The following is a 27006-nucleotide window of genomic DNA, read 5'->3' as shown; positions in this document are numbered from 1 at the left end:
GATGTGTCTGTGTGAGTTTTTTGTTTTTGTGTGTGAGTGTGGGTGATATCCTGCTGAGCTTCATAAGCTTGAGAACTGCTGATGCTACAGCAACAAGTGATTTGTCTTCGCTTATGAAACTCGATATTACCCTAAGAGGTGCATGAAAAGCAACTATGAATGTTTGGACTTCTTGAAAAATGCAAAATATGTCAGATGAAACAAAAACATGAGTCATTTTACTGTCCAACTCTGTGCTTAGGAGTTGCTTGAAAAATCACCCAATGCTGGATAGTTAGCTAATACTACTATTTGATCACACTCCCTCTGTCCACTATCTGTGAGAACATAAGATACAGTGGAATCTTATCTATTCCTCGTCCCTCAGACTTTGGTCCAGTCTCTCCAGGCCTCTCTGGTCTTAAACTCCTCCTTGCGTATGAAGGAAGAGACATATCTCAGTCAGCTCGCCCTCATGCTTCGTTTCCGTCCCCGTCTGAGGTTCACTTCAACCCTTTATCCACTCTGCTTATCAGGCCAACTTCAGCTCAGACACTCCTGGCCTCCCTCTTCCTCAGCAGCATGTCTTGGAGGAGACAGTATCGAGATCTCTAGACGAATGTCTGTCTCCAGCTCTATCTTTATCTGATTGTATGCCTCTATCTCTGATTATGTCTCAGTTCCTAAGTACCATTGGAATGATACTAAATGGATGCTTCACGATGTGTGTTGTGCATACATGGTATCAACTGATCTGAATATCTGTCACCTTGTTGGTATGTGGGAGGACATGTTTGTGAATACTTCCGTTTTGTTGTCCTACTTTGCGTAGACATCTGTCCGATTTCTCCCTCCCTCCGTGCACCTGCAGCATTTCAATTTTTCTTGTGTGTATATTCCTTTACTACTAACTTTAATACGATACTGATGTAACAACTACTCAGGAATTGTGCGATCACATGTTGTCAGTCATGTCCACATAAAATAAAGCAGAACTGGGAACAGGACACCGGTGTATATTTTCTTAGTGTTATTTGCTCCCTCATGACACAATCATTCTGTTTATATAAAGCAATGCTTGCAGAAAACTTGTTTTGCGATAACCACACTGTTTTTGCTCACAATGATCAATGTAGCATCATCATAATTTTTTGTTTTTGTTCTCAGTGCTGTTACGACAGAAAATCGACAACAAAGGGGCTGATCTGTGTCACTTGGACCCAAGCAAGGCCAGCAATAACACTCCTGACCCTCAGCAGACAATGGAAATGATCTTGTCCTTATTGCTGGACTTTCTTGAGCTTTTCTCCAGTGAGAGCACTATCTCCAATGACAGGACTGTCAGGGGCAGAGCAACTGAACCTTCTAGAGGAGTTCTCTGCGTTGCATCAGCATTTTATTATCGAACTGGGATTACAAAACAGTTTTTCTGTTTTCTTTGCTAGTGTGCGTTTCTGGTAAAATGTGTGAGTTGGCAGGTACGTGAGTGATGACATGGCGATTCAACTTTACAACATTTGAGACAGGATAATCTGCACCGCCTGTGGCCGTCACCATTCAAAGTGTTGTAAATATGCAGTCCCCATTCACGGCCCCATTCACTGATTCAGCCTCAAATAACCGCTTCCTGATTTTATCCATTGTACCGTACGAGACTAGGCGAGGCCCGTATCCTGTGTGGACTACAAAGTTAATTACACACAATTGAAAGGTGTGCCGCTTTAATTGTTCTATAGGGAAACACAAGGCCCAGAGGTATAGAAAAACACCTACCATTACACTCCCATAAAATCATTAGTCATTTACCAAGAAAAAAAAAATCACTTTGGAATACAGACAAGCTTGTTAAGTGTTTTGCACAAACCTGATGCCATTAAAGCAAATGGGAGACGACAGGAGACTTGGCGTAGAGTGGATGGAGCAAGTCGGGCAAACACATAGGTGTGCACGTACCCACACATTCACTGTGATTTACTATGGGTACAACCAACCCCACTGTTGCCTGAGGGATGTGTCTGGGCACAGAGTTCCATAGGGCCAATGTCTGAACCACAAGTGGCCCAGTCAACTCCTTACACAGTCATAAACACGCCTGCATTAGTAACAGCTAGTTAAAATCATTCCATAAGCCCAAGGCGCTAGCTTGCTATGGCACAACATCCAGCTACAATAATCAAATGTACCTTATAATATTTCTAATCTACTCTACTTTTTTTTTTTTTTTTTTTTTTTTTTACAAACATTCATGTCCCCAAAGGATGAAAGTCTGTTGACTTTGGTGACCTCCTGACCTCTCCTCTAGTGCTACCATGAGGTTGGCATTCACTACAGTGAAAGTTCTCAACATCTATTGCTTGTATTGCCAGGGCCGCCCCCAGCCAAACGGGGGCCCTAAGCAAGATTTTGTAACCCTAACCCCAACCCCTACTACTTCACAACTAAGTATCTGACTAAGCATTTCTGCTAGTCAGCATGATGGGAACCTCGCCAAACAGATTATGATAAGCTAAATTAATGTTTCACTCACAACAGCTTTTATTTTTCAGGTTTATGGATGTTTATGGGTACACGTTGGTTGAACAGAAGAGATGCATATCTGTATGAAACGAGCACACACACAGTACAGGCATATATTCAGTATTATACATATGCGCATAATGCCCATTATATGTTCCCCAGGTACCAGCTTGACTTAACAGCAGTGACATTTACACTCATAGTCTCTGGAGTAATTTACACAGCTTGGCATCATGCACAGCTGGTTTACTGTTCCATGCACTAGACTGATTTAATAGCACTCAGAAGTACGGTGGCACCAGGGCTACTTAGCACTGTGTATTAGTAAAACTACAGGTCCCAATAAAACACAGACCCCTGTTTCATGAACTGTATATTGACCCCTTCATAACCTTCTTAAATAAGCTCACACCTCCCTGCTGATAATGAACTGGTCCATGTAGGAGTATATTAGTGGTCAGGCCCAACTAGAAGTAGTGGGGGCATTTGGCCAAGACAATAAAATATATGTGCAAAAAATATATCCCAAGGCCCTGCGAAACTTGGGCAATTAAAATGGAAATGTAGCATGGGTATTTACAGCCAACATGCAAGCCCACAGTGGGTGCTAGAGAGATGCAGAGAGAGACTAGGAGTAAGAGAGAGAGAGGAGAGAACTGACGAGAGACAGTGGCAGTGTACAACATGATTTAGATGCTGTGAGTGAGACTGCAGACCTATAATCCTGAAGGCACAGACCCAGACAGAGACAGAGGAAAGGCAAAGGGGCAAGCTCTGGGAATGAGAGACCAGGAGCCACAGAAAAAGAGAGTTTGTGACAGCAGGCAAAAAACAGGGAGTGAGAGCAAAAGGGTGATAGAGAGAGACAAAAGCAGAGAGAGATAGAAAGTGAGAGAGACTGTGAGATGGAGAGCACGCAGCCAGACATGCAGGCAGACTGTCCGTCTCTGGTTTGTGGGAATGCGGTAAAGACACAGTAGTAGGCAGGGTCCCGGCTCTGAAATTAGAGAGTGGCGCTAAGAGAAGGGAACCAGAGCCAAAGGCCGCCTGGGAGCTGCCAGGGGCTGCATCCCCAGCACACTGCCGAAACACGATTTACTGCTGGGCTGCACTACAAACAGCACACCGCTCCTGGTGCGCTATCTAACTCCCAGCAGCACACCACTCGTTGCATGCTATCGAGTTCACGCTATAAAGATACCACATCAGTGGTGGGAAGTGTCGACGTGAGAAAGACCAGTTCAGCTTGGTGAAGAAGGGTGGTATAGAGAGTCAAAGGAAGGTTGCTGGATCAGGAGTAAGTACAAAAATAGCAAAAAAAACAAAAACCACAAGGGCTAGCATTGGTGTGGCCATGTTGCAACAGGTACCAATAAGAAGCTGAAATACAATATTGGATTTTTTGCAGGTATATCATTCAGCAAAACCCTGCACAATAACTTATAATCCTATGTGAAAGGATTTTACTACTCTGGGAAGTTTCCATTGCCTTGATGAATGTGAAGTAAGCAGCAGAATAACACTTTTCATGTTAGAGGGTATGCTACCCGGACTACTACGCTTGCACATATTTAGGTGGACTACACATTGTGTTACCAGATAATGTTAAACAGCGCTGTAGCATAACTTAAGCCAGGATTTTGTTCAACGACCCTTCTTTCTTTGCTGGAGTCCTCCAGGTCTGGGGCCCTGCTTTACCAGCACAGTCTCATTGACATGAATGGGGTTGCATTTTTGACACATTACTAATGTCAGTCCTGATGGGGCCTAATGCTTTTCCTCCCCGCTGAAATATTTGTGAGCAAAACACTGAAAGCCTCTCAGCTGCAGGGGGTGCTGTTCTGTAGAGGATAATGACCCCTGACCTCCTAGTGGCAGGCAGACAGTGAATAGAAAACTTCCCTTTTAGGATGACTACATTTTTCCTGTCAATGTCGAGATGACATTGAGGGGATAAAAATATAATATGCTGCACAAGCATATTTGCACAGATCTACATCTTTTATCCAGAGACTTGTGTAATCAGTGGCAGTACAAAGAAGCCTATGCAGAATTCTAGATTTAATCAAAAAAGGAAAACTAGGAAACCAGTAGCTGTGATGGTTGTTGTGTGCTGCAGCAATCGAAGGCCAAGTCCAGACATGCAGGGAGATTCTGTATGTTCTCGTCTGCAGCAAAGGGCAGTTAGGAATACGGCCACTGCACTGAAGCCCTGTGTTCCAGGATTTGTGTGTGTGTGCGTGTGTGTGTGTGTGTGTATGTGTTTCCTTTGCCAAGTTTCCTCTCTTTGTTTAGACCGGCCCGGTCAGTCCGGCTCCCTGCTGAGCACACTGCGGCCAAATACACACATATATCAAAACACAGCACAACAACAGACAGGGTGCTCGTAGGGCAGAGAGGTGCTGGGAATAGGAGCAAAGGGGAGTTTAGAGAGAGACAGACTGCTGTCTGTACAGGAAAACAGAGAGAGAGACAGAACAGAGGACTAGAAAGATAGAGACTGCTGGACAAGGGGAGGTGGGATGGCAGCAGATTCACCCTTTCTAGCAGAAGGGCAGGGAAAGGACAGACAGTGGGTCACTGTGACCACCACTCTAATTACAGAGAACATGGAAAGAGCTGAGGAACATGCAGAGAAGTGGAAGAATGAACAGAGTGACACCAGTGACCCAGAGGGAGGGAAGGAGGTGGGAGCAGGGTGACCACTCTAGCTGAGAAGAGCTTATGATGGAATAATAATCAAACCTGCACTGTTAACAAGAATAAAATACATTTGTCTCAAAAAAAACAAAAAATTTTTTTTCCATAATAACAGTGAGCAATTAACTTCTTACTGTTTTTCTCTTTAATTACTTTTTACACAGCAATTTGGTAGACATGAGTGTGCACTGCAGGATACCAGCAAAATTATACATATGTATATGCAGATAGTCAATTCCCCCTTCTATTTATGACAGGAAAAGACTGTCTACTGTAGCTTTAAATCCTTTGAATGCTTCCATTGGGCTGAAAAAAGTATATTCAATTGAGTGTGACATAGGAACAGTAGGAACCTTGCTGAAGCATCTTTCAAGTCCAAGACTTTAAAAATCTCTTTAAAAAAACTTCTATATCTCTGTATGTGGTCTATGACATGCTGTTTATCATATTACAGTATTACTTTCAGTTAAAAATAAATATTTCCTCTAGCCCTTGGTTCTTTTGCATTAATCTTGTTGTGACTGTAAAATTACACATTTTTATAGAGAAAATAACATCAGAATTTTAGCCACAGACAACACCCCAGGCCCTAAAAAGGGATTACAGTTCCTACTGAAGTGGGCTTAACTTGTTCTAGTGGCCGATATCCAAAACTGAGGAAAACAGGACTGGATATGATATGTTTATATTGATGCACACTGCAAATCATTTATAGATTTAAGGCTTGAAATGCATTTTCCTCGTCTGTTACCCCCGCCCATCTGTTCAGTCTCCAACCCATCCTGTACTGGCAGAAGAGATAATGAAGCTGTTCCTGTTTGCTGTAGCACCGCTGAGAGTCGAGCTGAGGCACCGCTGAATGGACAGCAGTGTGTGCACGTCCGTCTGTGTGTGTGAGACTGCATTTGTATATTTATGTGTCTGGATATCCACTTGTATTTTTGTATATGGTCTAATGCATAAATATGTATTTGTGTGCGTGTGTTTACCAGCCCCTCATCTCTAAAGCCCTCCACTGGGTCTGGATTGGACCAGTCTAAACACACATTCATACACACACACACTCATATACACACACACTCCTGCCCCCCTCAAAGCCATGCTTTTAGAGACGAGGGGCCCTAAATGCCTTACAGATGGACTCCTAACAAACACAACACTCTGTCTCGGCCCTCAAGTATTCCCAGTATTTGGCCTTGCTGTAATTTACAGCATACTTACCTAATTGAGATGCTATTAAGGTCAGGGCATGGCATTCTTCTGTGTACGCCCGGTGCTAATGCACATGATATAAGCGTGACACACACAGCACAGTATATTTGCCCTAATACAGCGGAGTGAAGTTAACCACAGAGTGAGTGTGATCTATGGTCCATGTAGTGTACTTAACGCAACACAAATAATGATGTGTTGAGCAGAGACATGTCTGTGCAGGTCTGGAGGACACATTAGAAGACGTTTTCCTCACTAGACACTGCTGATGGTTTTACACTACACCCACCAACTTTCTGCGATTTCCAAATGCAACTGAATGCTACTATTATGACTATATCATGGAGAACTAAATATTGAATGTGAAAAAAGTGAATTATTGCACCCTTGCTGCTGTCCCATGACTTTTTTCCTCATATTGAAAAAGTATTTTTATTTTTTTGTTTTAAAGTTAAGCTATAGCAAGCTATATCAGGCAAAATACTTATTTCAGAAAATATTCTTTAAACCTTTATGTGGTGTTAAGTCCAGATAAGTAAATGATAATGCAACAATTAGCAAATTAAAAATGTAGACAGTTTTAACAGACTTAGATTTGAGGGTATCAGTGACAAACTTCAATTAACTTTAATTTGCATTTAAAGTTACATTAAATGTTTGTACGTTTTATCTTTTAATAGATAACTTCTGCAGTCTTGATAAAGTCCTTTCAAAAATGTTTTTCATATTTCAAAATGTATTTGAATAACAAATTTATGACTGAATGACTTATTTTAGTAAGTTATTAAATCATAAATTAGTTTAGTTGAACCAAGTTTAATAACTTAATTATTTAATGCAAGAAAGTCACAAAATTTGACCTTTAAAAAGGCTTAGTGTAGACTAATATTTTTTCAACCTTATGTAAAGTTTTCAAACTTGAACAAAACAAATTTCTCTTCCTACATAATTAAAGGCTGCTCCCTTCGGCTCTACACACTAATTTCAGTTTAAAGTTGCTGGGTCGCTCTAGGCTGCACAACACTTCACAATGCTGTTAAATCGCTGGAAAAAAAAAAAATAGGATCAGACTAAAAAAGCACAAGCTTGTTTTTCAGACAGGCATTTACAGGCTATGTGAAAGCACATTGTTGTAATTTCACTGCCCTTTCTGTCTATTGCTATGAGAAAAAATCCTGTTCCTATAAAACTGGGAGAGATTTACCACAAGCAGTGGGCTGACTTCATCTGAAAGCATGCAGTGAGCTCCTTTCTGAAAGGCCACGCTGAAGCTCAGAGACACTGGCCACTGTTTGAGCTTGTCGTTTGGGTATTTTTCATTGAGTGTGTCTGACAGAAAGATAACACACTGTCACAGAGTGCCATCCATCTTCGTTTCCAAGTCGCTTCTGGAGAATTCAATCTTAAGAGTGTGAGGTTAGACACATTGGTGATTAATCAACTCAACTGTGTGTGTGAGTGTATGTGTGTGTAGATCTATATGTGTCTTTGTGTGAGTGTGATAAATCACTGTCTGACCCTTTACAGGACACACAATGCCGGAGCCTCCTTCACCCCACTGAAGATAAATTCATCCACAAGTGATGTGCTGACAATAGTTGGACAGGAAAATGATTCTGTCTCAGTCAGTCAGCTGCGTAAAGCGCAGTCAGAGTGGTCGATGTCGGGTGTTTTACAGGGAAATGGGAGTAAAAAGTGGGAATTTGTAGCTGGAGGCCAGTGAGCACTGAAAAAGGCACAGGAACACACTCTTATACACACACACACACACACACACACACTATGGCACAGAGTTGATGAATAATTCCTCAGGGCTGTTGGGAAAGATCCTATTCAGAGGTGATTCAACTGTGACACCGGGGTTTTGCTTTGTGCGTGATTAGGTTTACTATTATGAACAACATGCAAGAGGTGACGCAACTCAGAAATTACACAATGTTATGAAACACACTCAGCGACGCGAGACAAACAAAAGTGACATTCACATGCATGTGGATGCAGCTCAACTCAAGGACACTAACCATTTGAACACTACAACAACAAACTTCATTCACTGTGTATTTTATCTCATTAAACATCTTGAGCTTATAGCTTGAGCGTTATGTTTGGATGATGTATTATGTTGTTGCAGCAACACAAATTAAAAAAAAAAAAGTAAGGATTTTCATGAAAAGAGCTGTTTTCAATGTTTTCAATTAAAGGGATTATACTATGAGTGTAATTATAAAATCATCACCTTCCAGAAACATAAAGCTTACATATTAAGTTTATCTAGAGCAGACAATAATATCTAACAAGTGCTACTGGAGCTTAAAGGTACAGGTCCATCTGGAGGAGGACTAGGGAATGTACCAAGTAACTAGGGTCAACGGGTTCATCCACCTGCTGCCTGAGGGATAAAGGAAGCCCCCTTTTCCATACAACAGGTGTGCTGGTCCGTCTGAAGCATCAAAACAAGAAAATTCACACGACCAGAAAGGAAAGACGGGAAGGGGGCGGGCACTGGGTCTAGGAAAACAGTGATTATGAAGGACGGGCGTCTCTGTGTGTCACAAGTTTCTGTTGGAACTCCTCTGTTCCACTCTGAGAATTTGCTTGTTGCAGCAGTGAATGTGACTGTAGCTCTGATTAGGGGAGCGGTGATTGGTTCCACATTGTTCAGGAGGGAAAGCAGCCTGCATCAGTAGGGTTCCACTGATTTGTTTCCCAATTATCCACCTCTCAGTTTTATTTTGCCCCTATGTCAAGGCAGCGTGGGCAGAGACAAGAAGTGAAAGAGGAAAAAAAAAGAGAGAGACTGAAAGAGAAAGAGAGAGAGAATAAGCGTCGTAGGTAGGAGAGGCACTACTGAACGCAGGTTTATGTTTCCAATCAAGAGATTACGATCACAACATGTAGCCCAGAGCAAATGGGCCGGAACTCAATCACTGAGGGAGGTCTTTAGGCTCAGAGCGTACATTGGTTCAAGATCATTACTCCTCTCTCTGTAACAAAGGGATCTGAGAGCAGCAAATGCATGCAAACATTAGAGAATATCAGTGTTGATGAGCGCGCAGAGATGGGAAGGTAAATGTTAAGGCAAAGTGGGGGAAATCCTGAGCTGGCTGACTTGAATAGGAAAGAAGTGACTGCAGAATGCATTGTTCTATTGTACAGGAGTTTTTCATTTACTCTATGATGCAAGAACAACATGACTATAAGGTTATTATTCCATTTTAAATAACACTTTCATGAAAAACAAAAAAAAAAAAAAAACATGCTCGAGTGCACAAACGCATCTCCAAACCTTTCCAAATCCACAGACATAATTTTGCTTTCTAGCGATGCCACCAGTCAGACAAACAGACAACAGATGTAGCCACACACCAAAACTAACAAACACATTTCATACCCTATGATTTCCACATGGAAAGACATAGAGACAGATAGACGGGAAGACAGACGGATTCACACAGTAGTCCAACTGGTGCAACCGTCTCTACAGGGGAAATATCTATCTTGGCATCACACTGACAGCAAAGTCGGCATCATGCTGGCATCACCTTGTGACTGTTCCTCTATGAGAGAGGACACGCCTAGTTATACCCGAGGGCTTCATAACACAGCTGTTGCCTTTTGGCTATGCCTCACTGCATAAAGACTTTTCTCTTTAGCCGTACTAATGCCAACAGTACTCTAAAATTCCCTTATGGAAACATAAACATCCAAGAATTGTCACCAATTAACCGATCTAGAATGACAGGAAAAGAGAAGGGCTAGCGTGGAAAATTATCACAATTACCCAGCCCCGAATAATAATAAGAAAAAAAAGAAAAAAAATAGAATGAACAAAAATGTAAGTTCAACATAAAAGCTTGAACAGATGACAAGGCCGAGAAAAGAGAGGTGTATGTTTGACGTTGGCACAGATTGACTGAACCCAGCCACAACATGGCCATATCAAAAGATTCTACCACACGCGTTCATCTGATAACAGAGACACGAGCAGGCAGAATCACACCCACACACACAAACACATAGTTACGCAGCCACACACATACTTCTGCTCACGAACACTATGGGTAATCTAATCATATTATCTCTTTCACAGAACACACACACACACCACAGCAGCAGCAGCAGCAGCAGCAGCAGGAGTGCGCCTACCTTATCTTCCAGCCTGATCAGTCGTGCTCCAATAGTTGGGTATTCTTTATCTTCTCCTTTTCCTGAGGAATGGAAAAAGAAAAAAAAAAAGCAAATCAAACATACTGAATATAAACCCATACAAATGTTCAGTGCTAATATAAATACATTTGCCTTGATGATAAGAATTTACTACTGAATTTTTTGGTGGTAATCGCAAGGACCTGAAAACACATGCAGAAAAGTGCATTTCGTCACACTTAATGTATGCTCACTGAATTTAGCTAGGCTTACCCTCCACTACTGTGTATCCCTGGATCTGCATTAGCATCACAGTAATTTCAGAGCATATCCCTTCCTCAGAGTAAAACCTCTGGGACACAGACCCTTATCATGGCAGACATTTTGACGTCTCAAAGCTAAGAAAGCACTGTGATCAATAATAACATTAACAACAGCTCTGTTCCATTAAGAGGCACATTAAACCACAACAGTGAGCATGCACAATACCAGAGCCTCAGCACTGGTATGCCTAAATGGAATGTAACCGTCATTAATGTTATTAGTTCCACCTGTGCTTTTCCTGCTTTGACAAATTAAAATATCTCCCACGAAAAAGTGGCACTATGGGGACAACAGCAGACCTGTTTTAACTGTTGAACAAATTGGAGATGCAGGCAGTAATTAAGAGCTCTATAACCCGATCATTAATAATGTCCATTTCACAAGCAATTTATCAAGTTCACAAATTCACCAATAATAGTTAACATTAATTGCGACTTATAACAAGACCCATATAATTTCACTAATGTGGGTCAGTACCATTCTGATTTTCACTATGATCTATCAAAACAAATGTACATGCTCTGAAGTATCCACACATGTGCATACACACCCATATGCACAGCAAAACAAGCAGCACACGTAAACATACCCACATCCAAACAGACACATATGCACACACACACAGGGACCTCTCTTGTATTTAGTCTGGCACAGCTCGTGTATGTGTGAGTTATAAACACGCAGATGGAGTGAGGAGTGATGGCTGTCTATCAGATGTAGACTGTTGTGTTGGCTGTGTATTTACCTGGAAGAAACATTCCTGGCTTCCCCAGTGTGCCGTCCAGCCTGAGGGAAGAGACAGAAGAAATTAGACATTGGAGAGGTAAAAACACTGGCCAGCACTTTATCCCAGCTCACGAACCAAACAGTAAAATAATATAAGCCAATTTAGTGCAGTGCCAATAAAACTAAACAAATCAAAAGTCAAATGTGGCCTGTTCTGTGCTGTCGTCTTTTTTCTTGTGTTTTCTGTTAAATTTCAAGTTGCATTATAAAGCTTTTTCATTCTTATAAAAAGATCTGTCAGCAGTTGGGTTTTATGTTATAACCAATGCTTTTCATATAAATTTAATCAATCAATCTTTTGTTGATTTACTGATACATGGTTTAAAGATTTCACAGTGCATTACCATGGTTCAGCTGAATTACCTCGAAAGGTGTAATGAGGTCGAGGTGACACACTTACATAAGCTTTGACCTAATTTATTATCTAACAGCCCTCCTTCATGGGAGAGTGTTGTGAAGAAAGAAACTTACTTAAAAAAGCAGAGAAAACTTTTGGGAACAGGACAAAAGGTTTTACTTTTGTGAGGACTGGACTTCATTACAGCTCAACTAAGTACAACAAGGTGTAACAAATCAGGCACCAGCGAGGCTCCTATCTGTCAGATGAACAGTAAGAACAGTAAGAGAGTGAAAGAGTATGATAAAAGGTCCAACTGACAGAAACTGTTAAGAGTTGCAAAATCACTGTAAGTTCAATAGAGAAATTTGTAACGGGGCCATTTCTCTTCCTGCTGTCTTCATAATCCAGCTCAGTTGACCATGATGGCTGTACAGCTTAGTTGAATGCAAAACAAAAAGAAATACAAATGTACACGGTAGAATGCAACACTTTACACCGGTTGGAATAAATGGAGTAAGACAACACGGGCAAATAAAGACTGAAGATTTCACTTTATCCATTTTGTTTTAATATGAGAAGATACAGTATGTTTTGCATTCTGACTTATTCTTTCTTCTCGTGACTATGAGGTGGAATCCAACAAAATGGTGAAAAAGAATGTGTGGGGAAAAAAAATAACATTTAAATCCAATGACACAAGTTGGAGACAGAAAGTGAAGAAGAAAGGGAATGAAACAAGATCAAAGACGTCACCTTCTCTGAAGCTCCTTGATGCGGACCATCATGTTGAGGTGACCCTGGGAATACTGCTCGATCACATCTCGCACGTCATAGGGTTTCCGTGCTTGCTGTGAATCCGTGAGTGCACACACACACACACGCACACGCACACGTAAATACAAAAACACAAAACACAAACACACACACACAGAAGGACACAAAAGCCATTGTCAACCATTGCCTCTGTTGCTTGGTCCCCGAAAACATCCCCAACCCCCTTGGGTGCAAAGGGTTCATTGTTAACTCATTGCGTGTGTTTGTGTGTGTGTATATGTGTGTGTGTGTCTGTGTGTGTGCACTGACAAGTGCATGGTCATGTAGAAAGCAATCGTGTTAGGGTCCTTTCACAGCTTTGTTTAGTGTGACGTTGATACAAGCAGCATCAGAAAGAACCCAGTGAACTCTTTAGGGTTTCCATGCTATACACAAAGTATAGCCTCTGCAGCTGAGATCACTTAGGCCATAATTGAAAACATATAGAACACTTGGAGACGGTAACAATATAGGAACCATTCTGCAATAACATGTAGCATGAAAATGATGGCCAAAGTATCTCAAACATGATTATGTTTTTTTTAACTGAAGTATTTTACTGCACAATTTTTTTTTCGCAGATTTCTGCTGACTTGAGTGCTGTGCAAGGCCGTGGCCTGCTTTGTGTATGTGTGTGTAAGTGTATTTTTTGTGTGTGTTCGTGTGTGCGGTACAGTAAGTGAATTCCTACTGTAGCCCCAGAGACAGGTTAGTAGATTTCCCATGATACTACGCCTGAACTGAAGCACAAAGAAGACATGCAGGTGCAAGTTCCAGGCATTTACACGCAAACACACACATACACATGCACAGCAGCGCTGCAGCTGATATATGCCTTTGGGGCTCCCCCTGCTCTTCCTGTATAACCGCACACACACACTACACACACTACACACACACACACACAACACACTTCTCTCACTCTGAACCTGTCTCTCTCTTTATTTCCGTGTCTCCTCCTCCCTTGCTCTCTTTAACTCTGTGGTGTTTCTCTCTCCTCTGGATTTCCTTTTGCTTACCTGAAATTTCCTCCTGGCCACAAAGTACTGCATTCTGCGAAGAACTTTTACCGCTGATCTCTGGGCATGGGACAACCTGTGACAGAAAGGGAGAATGATTTAGTCTAAAAGAAAAACACTTGATGGTTAAGCCTACAGATGTTTCCTTGCGGTAAATTGTGAAGTGGTTTGTTTTGTAAGGGAAAAAAAAACAAAGGGGGCTGCATGCCCCATGTCTAGTCTAATTGGCCCTTGCTGCATTCAAGGATCAAACACACATACATTAACAGAACAGGTATGCATCCATGTACACAAAAATATACATTTAACCTCTAACAATGTGTGTCAGCACAGATTAGGCCCCACTCTCTACCTGTTCCAGCCTTATCAGTCACAACTATAAATCTGCAACCTGGTGCAAAGTGAAACAGAAGAAAACCAGACTCAGTTTGCATTAAGAGGAGCCCAAAGTACACGTCCCCTCAGCTCAAAGCAGCACATCTGTGTCAACACAAAGGGAAACCCACTGGTAAGGAGCTAAACACTAAAACAAAAACCACTGGATGCAAACAACAGAAACAAACTCATACTTGCATATCATAGTGTGCACTTGTGTTTGTTTTGTCAAGGAGGCACTCTGTGTGCTGTGCACTGGTGCTCCTTTGGTTTATTTGTCAGAAGATGATGAAAAATGTCCTTTGGTGCCATATGTGACAGAAGCATGTTTGTATGATGTATGCTATGAGTGAAAATGTGTTGAATGACCGGATTTCACTGGAGCGAGTGATTGAAAAATATGCAAATACCTGGAGTTCAGATATAGACTGTGTGTATTTGTCACAGCCACACGAAAACATACAAAGCACAAAAAAAAAAAAAAATCACATCTAATAACGTAAGAGAGGGTTTCTTAATCTTATCCAGGCAGTTACCCTGGTTTTAGGTTCCAAAACTCCCAGGACCCCAGCAGTTAAAGGGCTGTCAAATTGTCATGTGAATTTGAGAACAACATACTGTTGTTTTACATTTTCAAGGGCACGGAGGAAGCTACAAAAACATTATATATTAATGACACTATAAAATGTGTTTGTTGTTTAAGTAAGTATTTATTACATACCGATATATGAATATATGGCTTTTAGGAATTCCTTACGACTCCATCGGCAATGACAAACAGCTGCACTTGTGAGTCCACTGCTAATGTTGGGGAGCTCTGAAACCTGAAGTCTATCATCAGGTTTTCTGTCCCATGAATCAGCTCGGAAAGGCCTAAACACTGAGTCAAACCCATTTTTTCTAGGAAGATAATCTTCAAAGTGTGTGTGTATGGATGAGTTAGACTAAGCACAATCAGTTTCAGGGGTCAGAAGTGTATGAATCAGTGCAAGAGCTCAGAGGGGCTGTGGTCCAATACATCAGCATTCACAGCTCCCTTTCATTCTGTCAAGTACTAGTTCACCTTTATAGTTTTAATACATTAAAATGCTGAAGGACCCTTACATGTTTATTAACGTATTGTTTCAGACTTTGTTCCAACACAAAGTGAGATAAAGCACACAGTATGCAGTATTATGCATTTCTTTGAATGAAAATATATAGTAAAAACAGCTCCTGTCTTCTGAGTGAGCAGGACTTTCCCTTGCTCCCTGGTCTTGTGCCCATTTCCCTCCCTGTCTTCTATTTCATGTCGAGCATGTCTCAGAGACAGGTGACCTTTCAGCCATCTGCTGGTATCACAGACATCAAAGTTAAGCTGGTAAGCCACGAGACGGTGCGTGTGTGTCTGCGCGCAGCGTATCTGCTGAGAAGGTGGATTTACAGCAAACTGACGTCATCAGATTCTTGCTGGACAGATCCAGAGGAAGATGACAGAAATGAACCGGGAATGGAAAACAATAAGGTGCTACTGCAAATACAAGTGAAAGAAAAATGGGTTTGGTGGAAATACTTTAATTATTGCTAGGGCCAAACACTTGTCTGGAGTTTATATACTGTGTAGTAATGATATGCACAAACGAATTTTCAGAATGCACTGCATGTTTGCATATGTGTGAGCAAAGTGCTCTTTGCTGGTACTTTGAGCGTGACTGCAGCTAGAGATAAGTTCTCCACTTAAAAGGCTCTCAAACACAAAATGAATGCCCCCATTCTTGTGTCAAAGCCTATGCTTTTGTATGTAGGGGGTAATGCATGTGTGTGTTGTTTTGAGCACGTCTCTCAAGCTATGTTTCAGTCAGTCAAAGCAGACACACCCTCATGCACACACACCCTTGACACACAGAAACACATACACCACCCTCCCCCTCCCCAAACAAGGGTCTTTGTGGAGTCAACAAGTCGCTCTGAGGTCTTAATTAGGCAGAGGAACAACAAAAGAACTTAACAGACAATAAGTTGACATGGGACCATAAAACCTGAACATCAAAGACTGTCGGGCTGCTGTCTTTTTTCCTGCCCTCCATGCAAAGCCTGCCCAAGCTATAGGAGGAAATGCACACAAACAATACCAAACAAAGAGAGTGAGGCCCTGTTTTGAGAAAAAAAAAAAAAAAGTCCACCCCCCGACCTCCTTGCTCTCCATCGTCGATGAGGAGAAGGAATTTCTTTTCCCCCCATTAAACATTTGGCACATAGGAACTGAAGGAATGTAATTCCCACATCTCTCTGCTGATGCTGCCCTTCAAACACTTGCCAGAGTGTCTGACTCTGCTTCTTACTCATCTCCTTCTGCCTCCCCTTCTGTCTTTCTCCTCTTTGTGTTTATTTTTCATGTGTGCAGAAGATTTGATATGCAGTGTATCCTGGGTACTCCTCTTGAGTCAGCACAGCTCAGATCTCACCCACGACGACTTCAATATTCTTTCCATTGTCCTGCGCTGTATGATTCATTCTGTAGTGGGAAGGCTGGTTGTGTGTATATTCTTTCTTCTACGGATTAAACCCCAACTTCTAGCTCTTCTCAGCAGACTCACTGTTCTTCATTAGGTCAGCCGTACAAGTCATGTACAAGCTATACTTGATGGAGTCATGAACTGCTCTTGTCCCTCTCTTGAAAGGCTCTGACAGGTTTAGCCCCATGGCCTCCCCTGAACCCTTCTCCTTAATAAGTTTTCTCTTTTTTCATTTTCAAATGGTCACTTTGGAGATCTCAGAGTTGTCAATGGCAACTCTCCTTCACTGCCCGCCCCCTCTGCTCTTTCTTTGGCAGGGGACCGTCAAATATCCTGTGCTTCCATGGTGCGCTGCAATAACCTTGGAGTCAGTCAGAAGAAAGCACCCTCAGACATCAATGTGCTATGGTCAGAGCCCAGCAAGACTGCTGACCTGTGTGCGTGTGCATGTTTGTGTGAGAGTGTGAGATAAGCTTTATGACTGGTGCTTTGGTCCATCAAAGAGATGTGCTCTTCTTCTGTTCTCCTCAAAAACAGACATTCCTTTATCATATCTTTGCAGGGATAAGACGACTACATTCTTTCAGGCATGTTTGATCTAAAAGTGATGGCATGCCAGAGGGTGCCGTGGTAAGGATTATAAGGGTGTACAGCTAAGATACTATATCACAACAGCCAACTTTCACCATTCAGTGATTTTAAATGAATAGGTTTTGATGACTTCTAACGCAAGAAATCTCCCACTGACATACCAGTTTCCCAGGATATATCTGTGATAAACTAACTAAATGTGAACATGCCTTTTGTATGTGAAGAGAACGTGTTTCCACTGGTGTGTCCAGGTTGTTTTTGTAAGTATTCTTGTCCACCCTGAAATACTGAAACAATCAGAAAATGGCAAAAATGCGTTCGTTCAGTTGGCAAACAATAAAAGTGTATTGTAACATCGTGTCCGGAGTAAGACACAGGCAAGTCACTTTGTTGAAACTCAGCAGAAACTCTTACTGTAAATGTTAGTTGTTAATGCTGATCAAATCATTGTTTTATGATTGCAAATTCATTGCAATTTCACTGTCTGGCACCATGAGTTTTTATCAAAATGTCACTGTTATTTATTTGCATTTCCTTTCATCTTAAGATGGAACTTGACATATGCAGAACCTTAAAGACTCAACAGCATGGCATGCAGCAAGACGCAGCTGGTTAAATATGGCTTCTTATACAATAGTTTCCCAGCTTCCCATGTGTCTGCCCCTAGTTGTTTTCATGTCCCTCATTCCCAGATCAATGGACACTGATCAAGACATGCTGGAGACAATAGCAGCAACCAAGCCACATCAAAGCCCAGTGCCCATTAAGAGCTGATGACAAAGAGAGAACAGAGAGAGCGTGCCATGTTTGATGTGTGTGGCCACAGAGCGAGGGAAAAAACAAGTGAGAGAGGCCAGAGATACAGAAGATTTGCGATCACCATCACCTCCTGTATTTCTGTTACAAACATCTCTGTCACACATTCTCTTCCACAGTGTAGCCCACAATATCTGATCAATGTTTTTGTCCTGACTTTGACAAACAGTATTGAGAAGACACCCGCGCACACACAGACACACAGACACAGACACACACACACACACACACACACACACACACACACACACACACACACACACACACACACACACACACACACACACAGAGTCACCACATAAATCTAAAGGTATATGTGAATAAAAGTGAAGACGCTTGTGTAAGAATCCCACCAATGAAAATAACTCCTCCATCCCTGTGACCTCAGAAAAGTCCCTCCAACGTATAATGTTAATGACAGCAAGTCTCACAACCTGTCATTATTTGAGGAGAACAGAGACAGACACAGCTTTTTCCCACCACACGGAGAGAAGATTGGAGAGGAGCGCGCTTCTAACAAGTACACTAATGACTGGTGAACTCTTCTTGACACAACTCTAACTGCCAAATTAACTAAAAGATTTGGGCAAGGAGGTTTCCAGTTAGACAGCCCGAGAAAATGAAAAACTACAGCCGTGGGAAAAACGCATTTTGTGAGAGTATGAAGACCACAAGACAAAAATTCCCATAGGTTCTAGCATAAAATATATATTTTATTTCTGTATATTGTAATACACTTTAAATATTCATTTGATACACCAGTGAATCCTACAGTCGGTCCCCTGAAGATATGTTCTTCAACAAATTGGGCCAATAAGTAAATAAATAAATAAAATAAAAATAGGAAGGAAAAAAAAAGGTTGGGTCAATAGCTACCTCATAGATGCAGCCAGGCTAATTCAGGGTCTGAGGGTTAATGTTCCACACCTAAGGTGTAGCCTAAAGAGGTGGATGTGGCTGTAACTGTTCTTCAAAGGGAGCCTGATTAGAGAGTTGGGCAGATTTGGGGTTAATGACCCCCTATTTGGTTCCAGCCCTTCTGGTCTAGATGTTCAGCCTAAGGTGTGTCACTAAAGTGGGCATGTTAGTCAGAGTAGATTTTTGATTTTGTGTTTCTTCTCTGGTGCCTTTTTTTTAGCCACGCTTACAGCACTGAGATGGAAATGTCAATCAGTTGGTTGGTCAGGCAACCACTTTACTTCACACTAAAATGTTTTAGCAACTTTTGTCTAGCACCATCATCAGTTCAAAATCTTAATGTTCCTAACACTGTTTATCTCTCTAACAGTTTAGTTTACTTTATAATGAGCATTAGCGCCTCATAGAGCCAAGACTCTTAGGTGGCCAGTATACTCCAATAGAAATGCTCTTAAAATTGTTCAAAGAGCTTCAGAAAGCCTCTCCCCTACAACTTTTCTACTTTGGATTGGTGGGGGGTTGTGTTCAACCATTTCTGTAACTTTCCGAAACATTCACACCCACCTCTTACCACAACTGATTTTCACACATCCAGCACACACTCTTAACACACATTGCCACTGCATCAACTAGTTGGAATAAGCCACTGTCCTATTTCTCAGAGACATCACATGTCAACTGTCCAGAAAAGCAGCGATTTTCTCTCCCTGGATGGGAACATTCTATGTACTGCACCTTGACATCTTTGATCCGTCCAATGCATGCTATGGGCCTAGAGTTGTATGTGGGTTATACATACAGTAGTTTGATGTTTTCCCTTTGCTCTATAAGGTGCCAACAAGTTCTATTTTTTAAGGCAGTCACTTGTAAGCTCATGCAGATCAAGCTGTGTACAACTGAGTGGCCTAATATTTGAAGATTACAAGTAATATATAACAGGACTAATGTGTAAAGGCATACTGATTCTTATTGGGGGCATTACTTAGCCCAAATGTTTACTTTTACAAGCATTTTAATTTCTGGGCTAGGTGTCTATGAAAGTATCTTTGCTTGCACATGCTTTGGTGCATCTATTTAAAGCCTGGTTGACTGATTTGGTCGAGTATGACAAGTGGGGAGCATTAAGTCTTGCAAAGGGCCACACACACAAATCCGCATGCACCAGCATCCAGTGTAACTGAAAGCAAAGAAGCACATACATAGACATACATACCAAGGCATGGACATCCAACAAATTTACTGTCCCTCCGTGTTAAGATCAACATTCTTGAGATGTAGTGTGTTTTCATGTGTGTGGGTATGCGCGTGCATGTTCTGTAGACAGGAGGGCGATTGGATTTCTCCAGTGGGGGAGGGGGGCTAAGGTGGTGAAGAAGGATTTATAATTCATGGCCTAATAGGATTTGTTGCTGTTTAGCAGGATTAGGCGTGTTAGAGAAAGAATCTATTTATTGCTGTTAGTCGGGGGGTCCCCTCTCCTGGGTGGGGTGGGGAGGTTTTTTTTGGGGGGGGGGGGGGGGGGGGGGCTGCACACTGGACCCTTGAATTTTTTTCCCCAGTTATTTTCTGGGATAACCCCTGGCATTGAGGCTCGTGAGCCCACCCCCCTCCTCTCTGCTCTTAGTCCCACTACAGCCACCATCTTTGGATTAAATTGGCTGTTTCTCTTTCATAGCACTCCGATAATCCAAGCACATGAGCCCAGTGGTTGGTCATGCCAACACACATGGCTGTTCATGTGTGTTGTGCTGTGTGTGTGTGTGTATGTCCAGTGACTATTAGCACCACCTCGTCCTTGAGGGAGCGAGAGCCTGCTGGAGGTGGCGGTCACAGACCTGCCCATGTTCAGACTGGCTTAACCCTGGCTATGGACCCAGCAGGAGGACAAAGAAGAAATAGAGGAGAAGAGAGAACAGGGAATGAAAAAGAGAGAGAAAGGAAGAGATGGAGGGTGACCTGTGGGCCTTCTTAGCTAAGGGGCTTCCCTTTCATAAGCCAATGGGTTCAGATTATAAAACTGTGCTCCTTTTCAAAAGAGCATTATTCTTTCATTCATGTGTGGTTGGGGCTACAGTGGGGGGTTGACTGACATTAAAGACTGCTGTTTAATTAGGCCTTTCTACAGTGGTCAGCCTTTTTGTTCCTGCTTTCAGCTATGGGAGGCCTTGTTGGCCTCCCTAATGGCAAACTAGTATTTGCTGTGTGTGTGTTTGTAAATGAGAGAAAGTGAGAAAGCCATCTCAGTATGTTTCGTGGTTTTTAGAAAGTAAGGCCAATGAGAGAATGATGCATATCCAGTGTGAGTCGGGAGAGGAGAGGACTTCAGATAAGAGATATAGCTGAGACGATTGGCCAAACACAATGCTGCAAGCTTCTTTCAAAAATAGTGGTATCAAGTCCTCCACTGAACAACCCCATCAGTCTCTATTTCTCTCTGGTTTATTTTGGTTTCCATTTGTTTGCACAGTAATAAAACATATGAGGTGAGCTAATAAGAGTAAATACACTCCTCTGTAACTCACACTCATTTCTTCCCATATTTCAACCTGCTCAAATTCTAGTTTCTTCACTTTCTGTGCATCAGCCTGCAAAGATAATAAAGTAACATTGTGCTGAAACTGGGAGTAAGAAAAGAGAAGAAGAGAAAGTGCCAGAGTGATTAGAAAGAAGAGAGACTGTCTAGAGAAAGAGAGAGATCACGTGGTGGAGGGAGAGGTAGCGTTAACAGTAGTAAGTTGTAGTGAAGAGGAGGGATTTATGGCAGCAGATGAGGCTCAGAATGTCTTGGCTGACTTGCTTTAATAGCTTCCGCTCCTGGTCCACCGCACAATTAGAACATGGCCTCTGTCTCCACGTCTGTCCCTGCCTGGACAGTTATTACACCAACAGTTCAGACACAGGCAGAGAGACAGGCAGGTAGGCAGACAGATAGGAAAGCTAAAAACGGCTGACACTTTCAAACTCTCTCTCCACTCAGTATGATAGAATTTCTGTGCGTTATATTATTAAATTGTACCCTTGCACCCTCACTTGGGTACTTACAACTTAAAATCTGGATTCAGGTGAGATTTGTGTGAAGGAAATCAGGGTCTTGACATTTGACTTTGGATCTGACTTCTATGAGACTTGGTTTATTTAAGGCTCTACTCTAAGGCTCTAAGACTTGACTTTAGTCTTAAGAGCAAGATCATGCAAGTCTTAGGTTCTGACCTCCTAAAATCCCAGAACAATAAAAATTAAATAAGACAGCAACAGACAAGCCTGACTATATAATCATTAGGCCTATACACCGATAACACCTGGTGAAACTGGGTGAACAAATGGATTCAGACAAAGAGGCATGAATCAAATCTGCATTTTATGTTATTTTTAAAGTTATATCATTAACCACTGAGCTAACAGATCACCCTTACATTGGTATACTATATTCACAGCTATTATTTATATTTTTGACCTACTTTTTCAATTTGACACAATCAGCAATTCAAGGTTTAAGATTTCTTATATCTAAACAAAGAGAAAAAGGAGTCTGTCTTTTCTCTCTTTTTCTGCTTGACTAAATACAGTCAAACAGTCAAGGGTCAAATTTAAGTTTTCGGCAGGATAAGCTGAGCACAGTGTGGTGTCGTATGACTGGAACAAATGACGGTCCATATCAGTTCTTCTATGTTTATGCGCATAGAGAGCAAGGGAACAAAATGAGGAACACTGTTCCATTTAAAAGGCTGACTACAGGCTATGACCCCACCTCTCTGAGTGTGTAAGCAGCCCAGGTCAGGAACTGCTTCTTGCTTGCTGCTATAGTGGGATCAGATGACTGTACACTGAGAGTTCACAGGCACAGGAGGAGGTGAAAGATGATCAGAGGGCTCGGTGGGTGCTGCAGGGTCTATGATTGGTCAAATTGACCCTCCTAATGTTCTCTGGTGAGATGAGATGTGAGAGGGGAGTGTGTCAGGGTGAATTATGGGCTTGTATCACTGCTCTTAAGCTGCTCTAAAAATTACACACTTTTGGCTGAACACTTTATTCTCGTATCATCACTGCTCTGAGCGCTGTTGGTCAGCTGTTTCAACAACATCTGAATACTGTTTGAGGCCCCAGGGCAGTATTGTTGTTGATGTTATCTTGCGGTAAAACCTGGCCCTGTCATTTCAGCATTTGAGTCATTTCATTTACACTGTGTTCTGTGAGTATGAACATGTAGAACCCCTTCTGACATCAAGTTAGAAGTACATCACTTGCATTTGCCTACACTTTGAACATGTTCGAAAGCTGTTTGAATATAGTTCCCACATGGTTTAAAAATCATTTTGGGTGATACTTGCATTATTTTTCCAAGCTCTACGACAGTGAGCAGCCAGATCTGCTGCTCTTGAGACTGCGCTCCGAAAGACATGAATTCTAATTTGAGTGGGAGAATAAACAAGAGCCAGAACATTTGGGACAATGCTGAAAACAGGAGTGGCTGCCAACCTTCAAAACAGAACACACTGAACTGAGTGTTCACTTTATAAGCCTGTATGATAAAACTAAACAATATATATGTTGTTTTCTGATAACAGTTAATAGTCACTTAGCCAAATGTTAACACACAAATATGAGACAGAGAATCTTGCAAGGACATGCACAATTCATTGTAACTGATGTAATACTACCATGATTTTAACAACAGTGACCTAATAACATGATGCAGTCTGCAAGCCAGGGTAATGAACATGATGAAAAATGACTTCCAACACTATTCCACACTGACAGACAGGAAAAACAGACACGCTGGCTCAGAGCCCAGAGCATTAAATGACAGGCTGAAGCTCAGAGGCATTTATTTGTCATAATACTAAACTAACTTGAGATCGGCTGCTATCTGTCAGCATGCTTCACCTAACTTTGGAGTGATACAACACTGAGTGACTGTGTCAGCAATGTTTACATCAAACAGAAAAAGTTGGAGACCACGAGGGATGGGGAAGAAAAAACAGAGAGGATTAAAACGGCCCAAATAAGAAAAGGAGGGAAGAAGGAGAAGAAGAAGTAGCACAGGATTCATCCTGTTTTCAAAGAGCTCGGTTATGAGAGCAGTTATCTGAAACGAGGTGCTGGGAACGGGGTGCAAAGCCATAATTGGATGCTTGTCCCCGGCCAATTTTTCAGGGCAAATTATCAACGCAAGGGTTGGATTGCTGGAACCACATTGTGGAGGTGGGAACAGTGGGAGCTTTGAGGGGCCAGCGTGACGTGCTAATAGAATCATTTAGCACACTGGGATAACGACAGCATGTGATGGATGGAGCAAAGGCCCTGCATCTGCATCTGCTGGTGCTGCCGCTGCCACGCTGGCCTGCTGACTCACTGCAGAGGTAGGTAGCATGGCTGAAGGTGCAGGCATCAGGGTCTGTGTGTGTGTGTGTGTGTGTGTGTGTATAAGCATGGCAAAGGCCCTCTTGGCAAAATGCACAGGGCCTTGTCTATCTCTGTGTGTGTGAGTAAAATGATGACTGGGCATGTTGCTTTTGGAAAGCCCACTGTGCTGTGCCATCTTGGCTTAGGACTGCCTCGTGTGCCCCCCTCCCACCCACTCCCGAAAACAAACTGTCACTCACAGCTTGCCACTGACCTCCAAATTTCCAAACTTTAACAGGCAAAATAAATATACCTTGGATAATAATAACTTTGGAAATGTTATCATTTCCAGCTTTTTATTTGCTGACACAAAATGCTATACTGGATCACCACTTCAAAGTTAGAGAGTGTGGAGAAGATTGGAATAACTGAAATTTTGAATGCTGCCATTGTCATTACTGCAGTACAGTAAGCATCCACAGTTTATACTGTAAGTGTTTGTGCGCCCACACCTACTGAACCTGGTGAAATGAGAGGAGTGAGGTCAGGCAGTCAAGCTCCAGAAATAAAAAGTCCTCTGTATTTCTTGTGCAGACAATGGGACAAGTTGAGGAACTTTCAAGACAGAGATGGTCACAAAATCAATTTTGTATCGAATCATCAATACAAAAAAAATAATTAATGGGGGGGAGGGGGGATTGATATATTTTTTAAAAATCTGACTCAGAAACATAAAAAAAGGGGGAAAAATGATCCCAGGTACAAACTTAAATGAAGTCAGTATTTTGAATTTGTTACAGCTCTGATTTGTGACTTTGGCTGTACATGTACACCACAGCAAAGGCCAGTGAGGCTTGTGTTTCCACAGCATTAACAGCCATATGCCATGGCACAGTGACAGAAAAAAGATGAAATGTTTATAACTTATGAACATAACAGTACTTAAATTAGCCAGGTGCCTTCCATGCTGATATTTTGGAGGATGTGAAATTTGTACAGTGCAGAAAATATATCCAGAACCTGCAGCTCTTCCCACATCACTACTCTGTGTTTGAAGAGTAGAAATGTACTGTTGTGTTCAATATTTCCTTAAAGATAAAAAGTCATTCTGTTCTGATCATTTTAATCATAAACTACAATCTGCCTAAACCTAAGCCATCCTGTGACATTACTGCATTTCAACTCAATGGGAATTCAACAAATAAGAATGTTCATAGGTAAATGCAAAAGCTCAGTAGATGACCCAGCCTGTGACTGGCTGTGCAGGACCTTAAAGCAGAGATCTGTATATGCTTTAGTTGGCCTGAAGCCAGTCCAGGAGGGAGGACATTTTATAGATGAAATCCTCTCCGTACAGGAGGTGAGGTAGCCTGGAGCTGTCAAGAGTGGAGCTTGTCCACCTCTGCATGGTGCCCACAAGTGCACTATGGGAAACAGAACCTCACATACAACACACACAAAAGCTCATATGTGTATTCAACGCTCCTCTCACAGATAAGGATACACATACGCACACAAAGACTGCCTCAAACACATGCACATAGAAACAACAGAGAAAGAAAGGGGTTGGGGGGAGTGGTGCAAGAAAAGGGAGAGAGCGAGAGAAAGGGCAGTGGGAGAAAGAGTGCAAGATAAAGAGAGTGAAAGAAGGGCTTCACAAACAAAAGAAAAGTCAGTTACACACAGGGAGCGAGGAGGGCAGGGGAGAAAAAAAGCACTGAAAAACGAAAATCAGCAAAAAAAGGGCAGAGAAGAAAAAAAAATCCTGCCTTCAGCTTTAGAATGGGAGGAGTGAGAGGGAGAGGCAGCCGAGGAGAAGGACAGAGAAAAAGAAAGAAAAAAGAGATATGGAGAGAAAAAGAGAGAGAGAGACAGGGGGAGCAGAAGAGGAGGAGGAGAGTGTCAGGGCTAGGGGTGATTAAGCCTGGGGTCTCCTCTCTGCAGAGACACGTGCGCAGACTTAATCAAGTCGACGCCAGCCAGCCACATTTCCACATTACTCCCTGGCCGCCTGCCTGACAGGTCTGAAAGAGGGAAGGGAAGAGGAGCTAAAGGAGTCCGCCTGCTCCACACACCCACCCTCTCCTCCTCCTCCCCATCTTCCACCACCCCCAGGCCCCGGAGCGATGCCAGAGCACATGTGAGTGGCATTGAAGGGAGCGGATGGGTATAAGTTAGGGAGCAAAGAGCAGAAGCACTACTGAGACTCCACTAAATGAAATGTTATTAGCTGGGAGTACCCACTAGTACCCCTGAAATCTCTGCTTTTCTAATGCTGCCAGTGCAGAGGAAGTGTGCACTGGCAGCATTGAGGATAACTTGAGGATGACCATATAGATTAAAGAGATTGAATGGGTTATTTATTCAGTGAATCTCATGTTTGCTGGTTTCTGTTAAATTCTATTGCAATCATACTGCAGCTTTGGAAGCGTGTTAATATCTGAATTGTCCACTAATTTCTGCAAAGACGTCTTAATAGTCACAGTTCAAGCATGACGTGAATGAATGTGATTATGTTTCTCTTTTAGTCACATAGAAACTTACACACAGAACCGAACACTCATACTGAAAGCTCGCAGCACACTCCTCAGCCACACACAGTTTCATTTTTTATTTTTTTATTCTTCACATC

The 27006-nt window shown here is 42.1% G+C and overlaps 1 protein-coding gene across 1 annotated transcript in view; it reads right to left on the bottom strand.

Moving 5' to 3' along the window:
* The window catches only part of kcnq1.2 (potassium voltage-gated channel, KQT-like subfamily, member 1.2), a 153897-nt gene that overhangs the window by 43634 nt on the left and 83257 nt on the right, over positions 1 to 27006 (bottom strand). Inside the window, exons 15-18 of the mRNA XM_041038396.1 lie at positions 13837 to 13912; positions 12758 to 12852; positions 11624 to 11664; positions 10555 to 10616 (exon numbers count right to left, since the gene is read on the bottom strand). Of these exons, the coding sequence (XP_040894330.1) occupies positions 10555 to 10616; positions 11624 to 11664; positions 12758 to 12852; positions 13837 to 13912 (274 nt within the window). The remainder of the gene's footprint in view (positions 1 to 10554; positions 10617 to 11623; positions 11665 to 12757; positions 12853 to 13836; positions 13913 to 27006) is intronic.

This window comes from Toxotes jaculatrix, chromosome 5 (genome assembly GCF_017976425.1).
Source record: "Toxotes jaculatrix isolate fToxJac2 chromosome 5, fToxJac2.pri, whole genome shotgun sequence".
In the NCBI taxonomy this organism is placed as follows: domain Eukaryota; kingdom Metazoa; phylum Chordata; class Actinopteri; family Toxotidae; genus Toxotes; species Toxotes jaculatrix.
The sequence above is the reverse complement of the archived record's forward strand: the minus strand, read 5'-3'. Positions and strand labels throughout refer to the sequence as shown.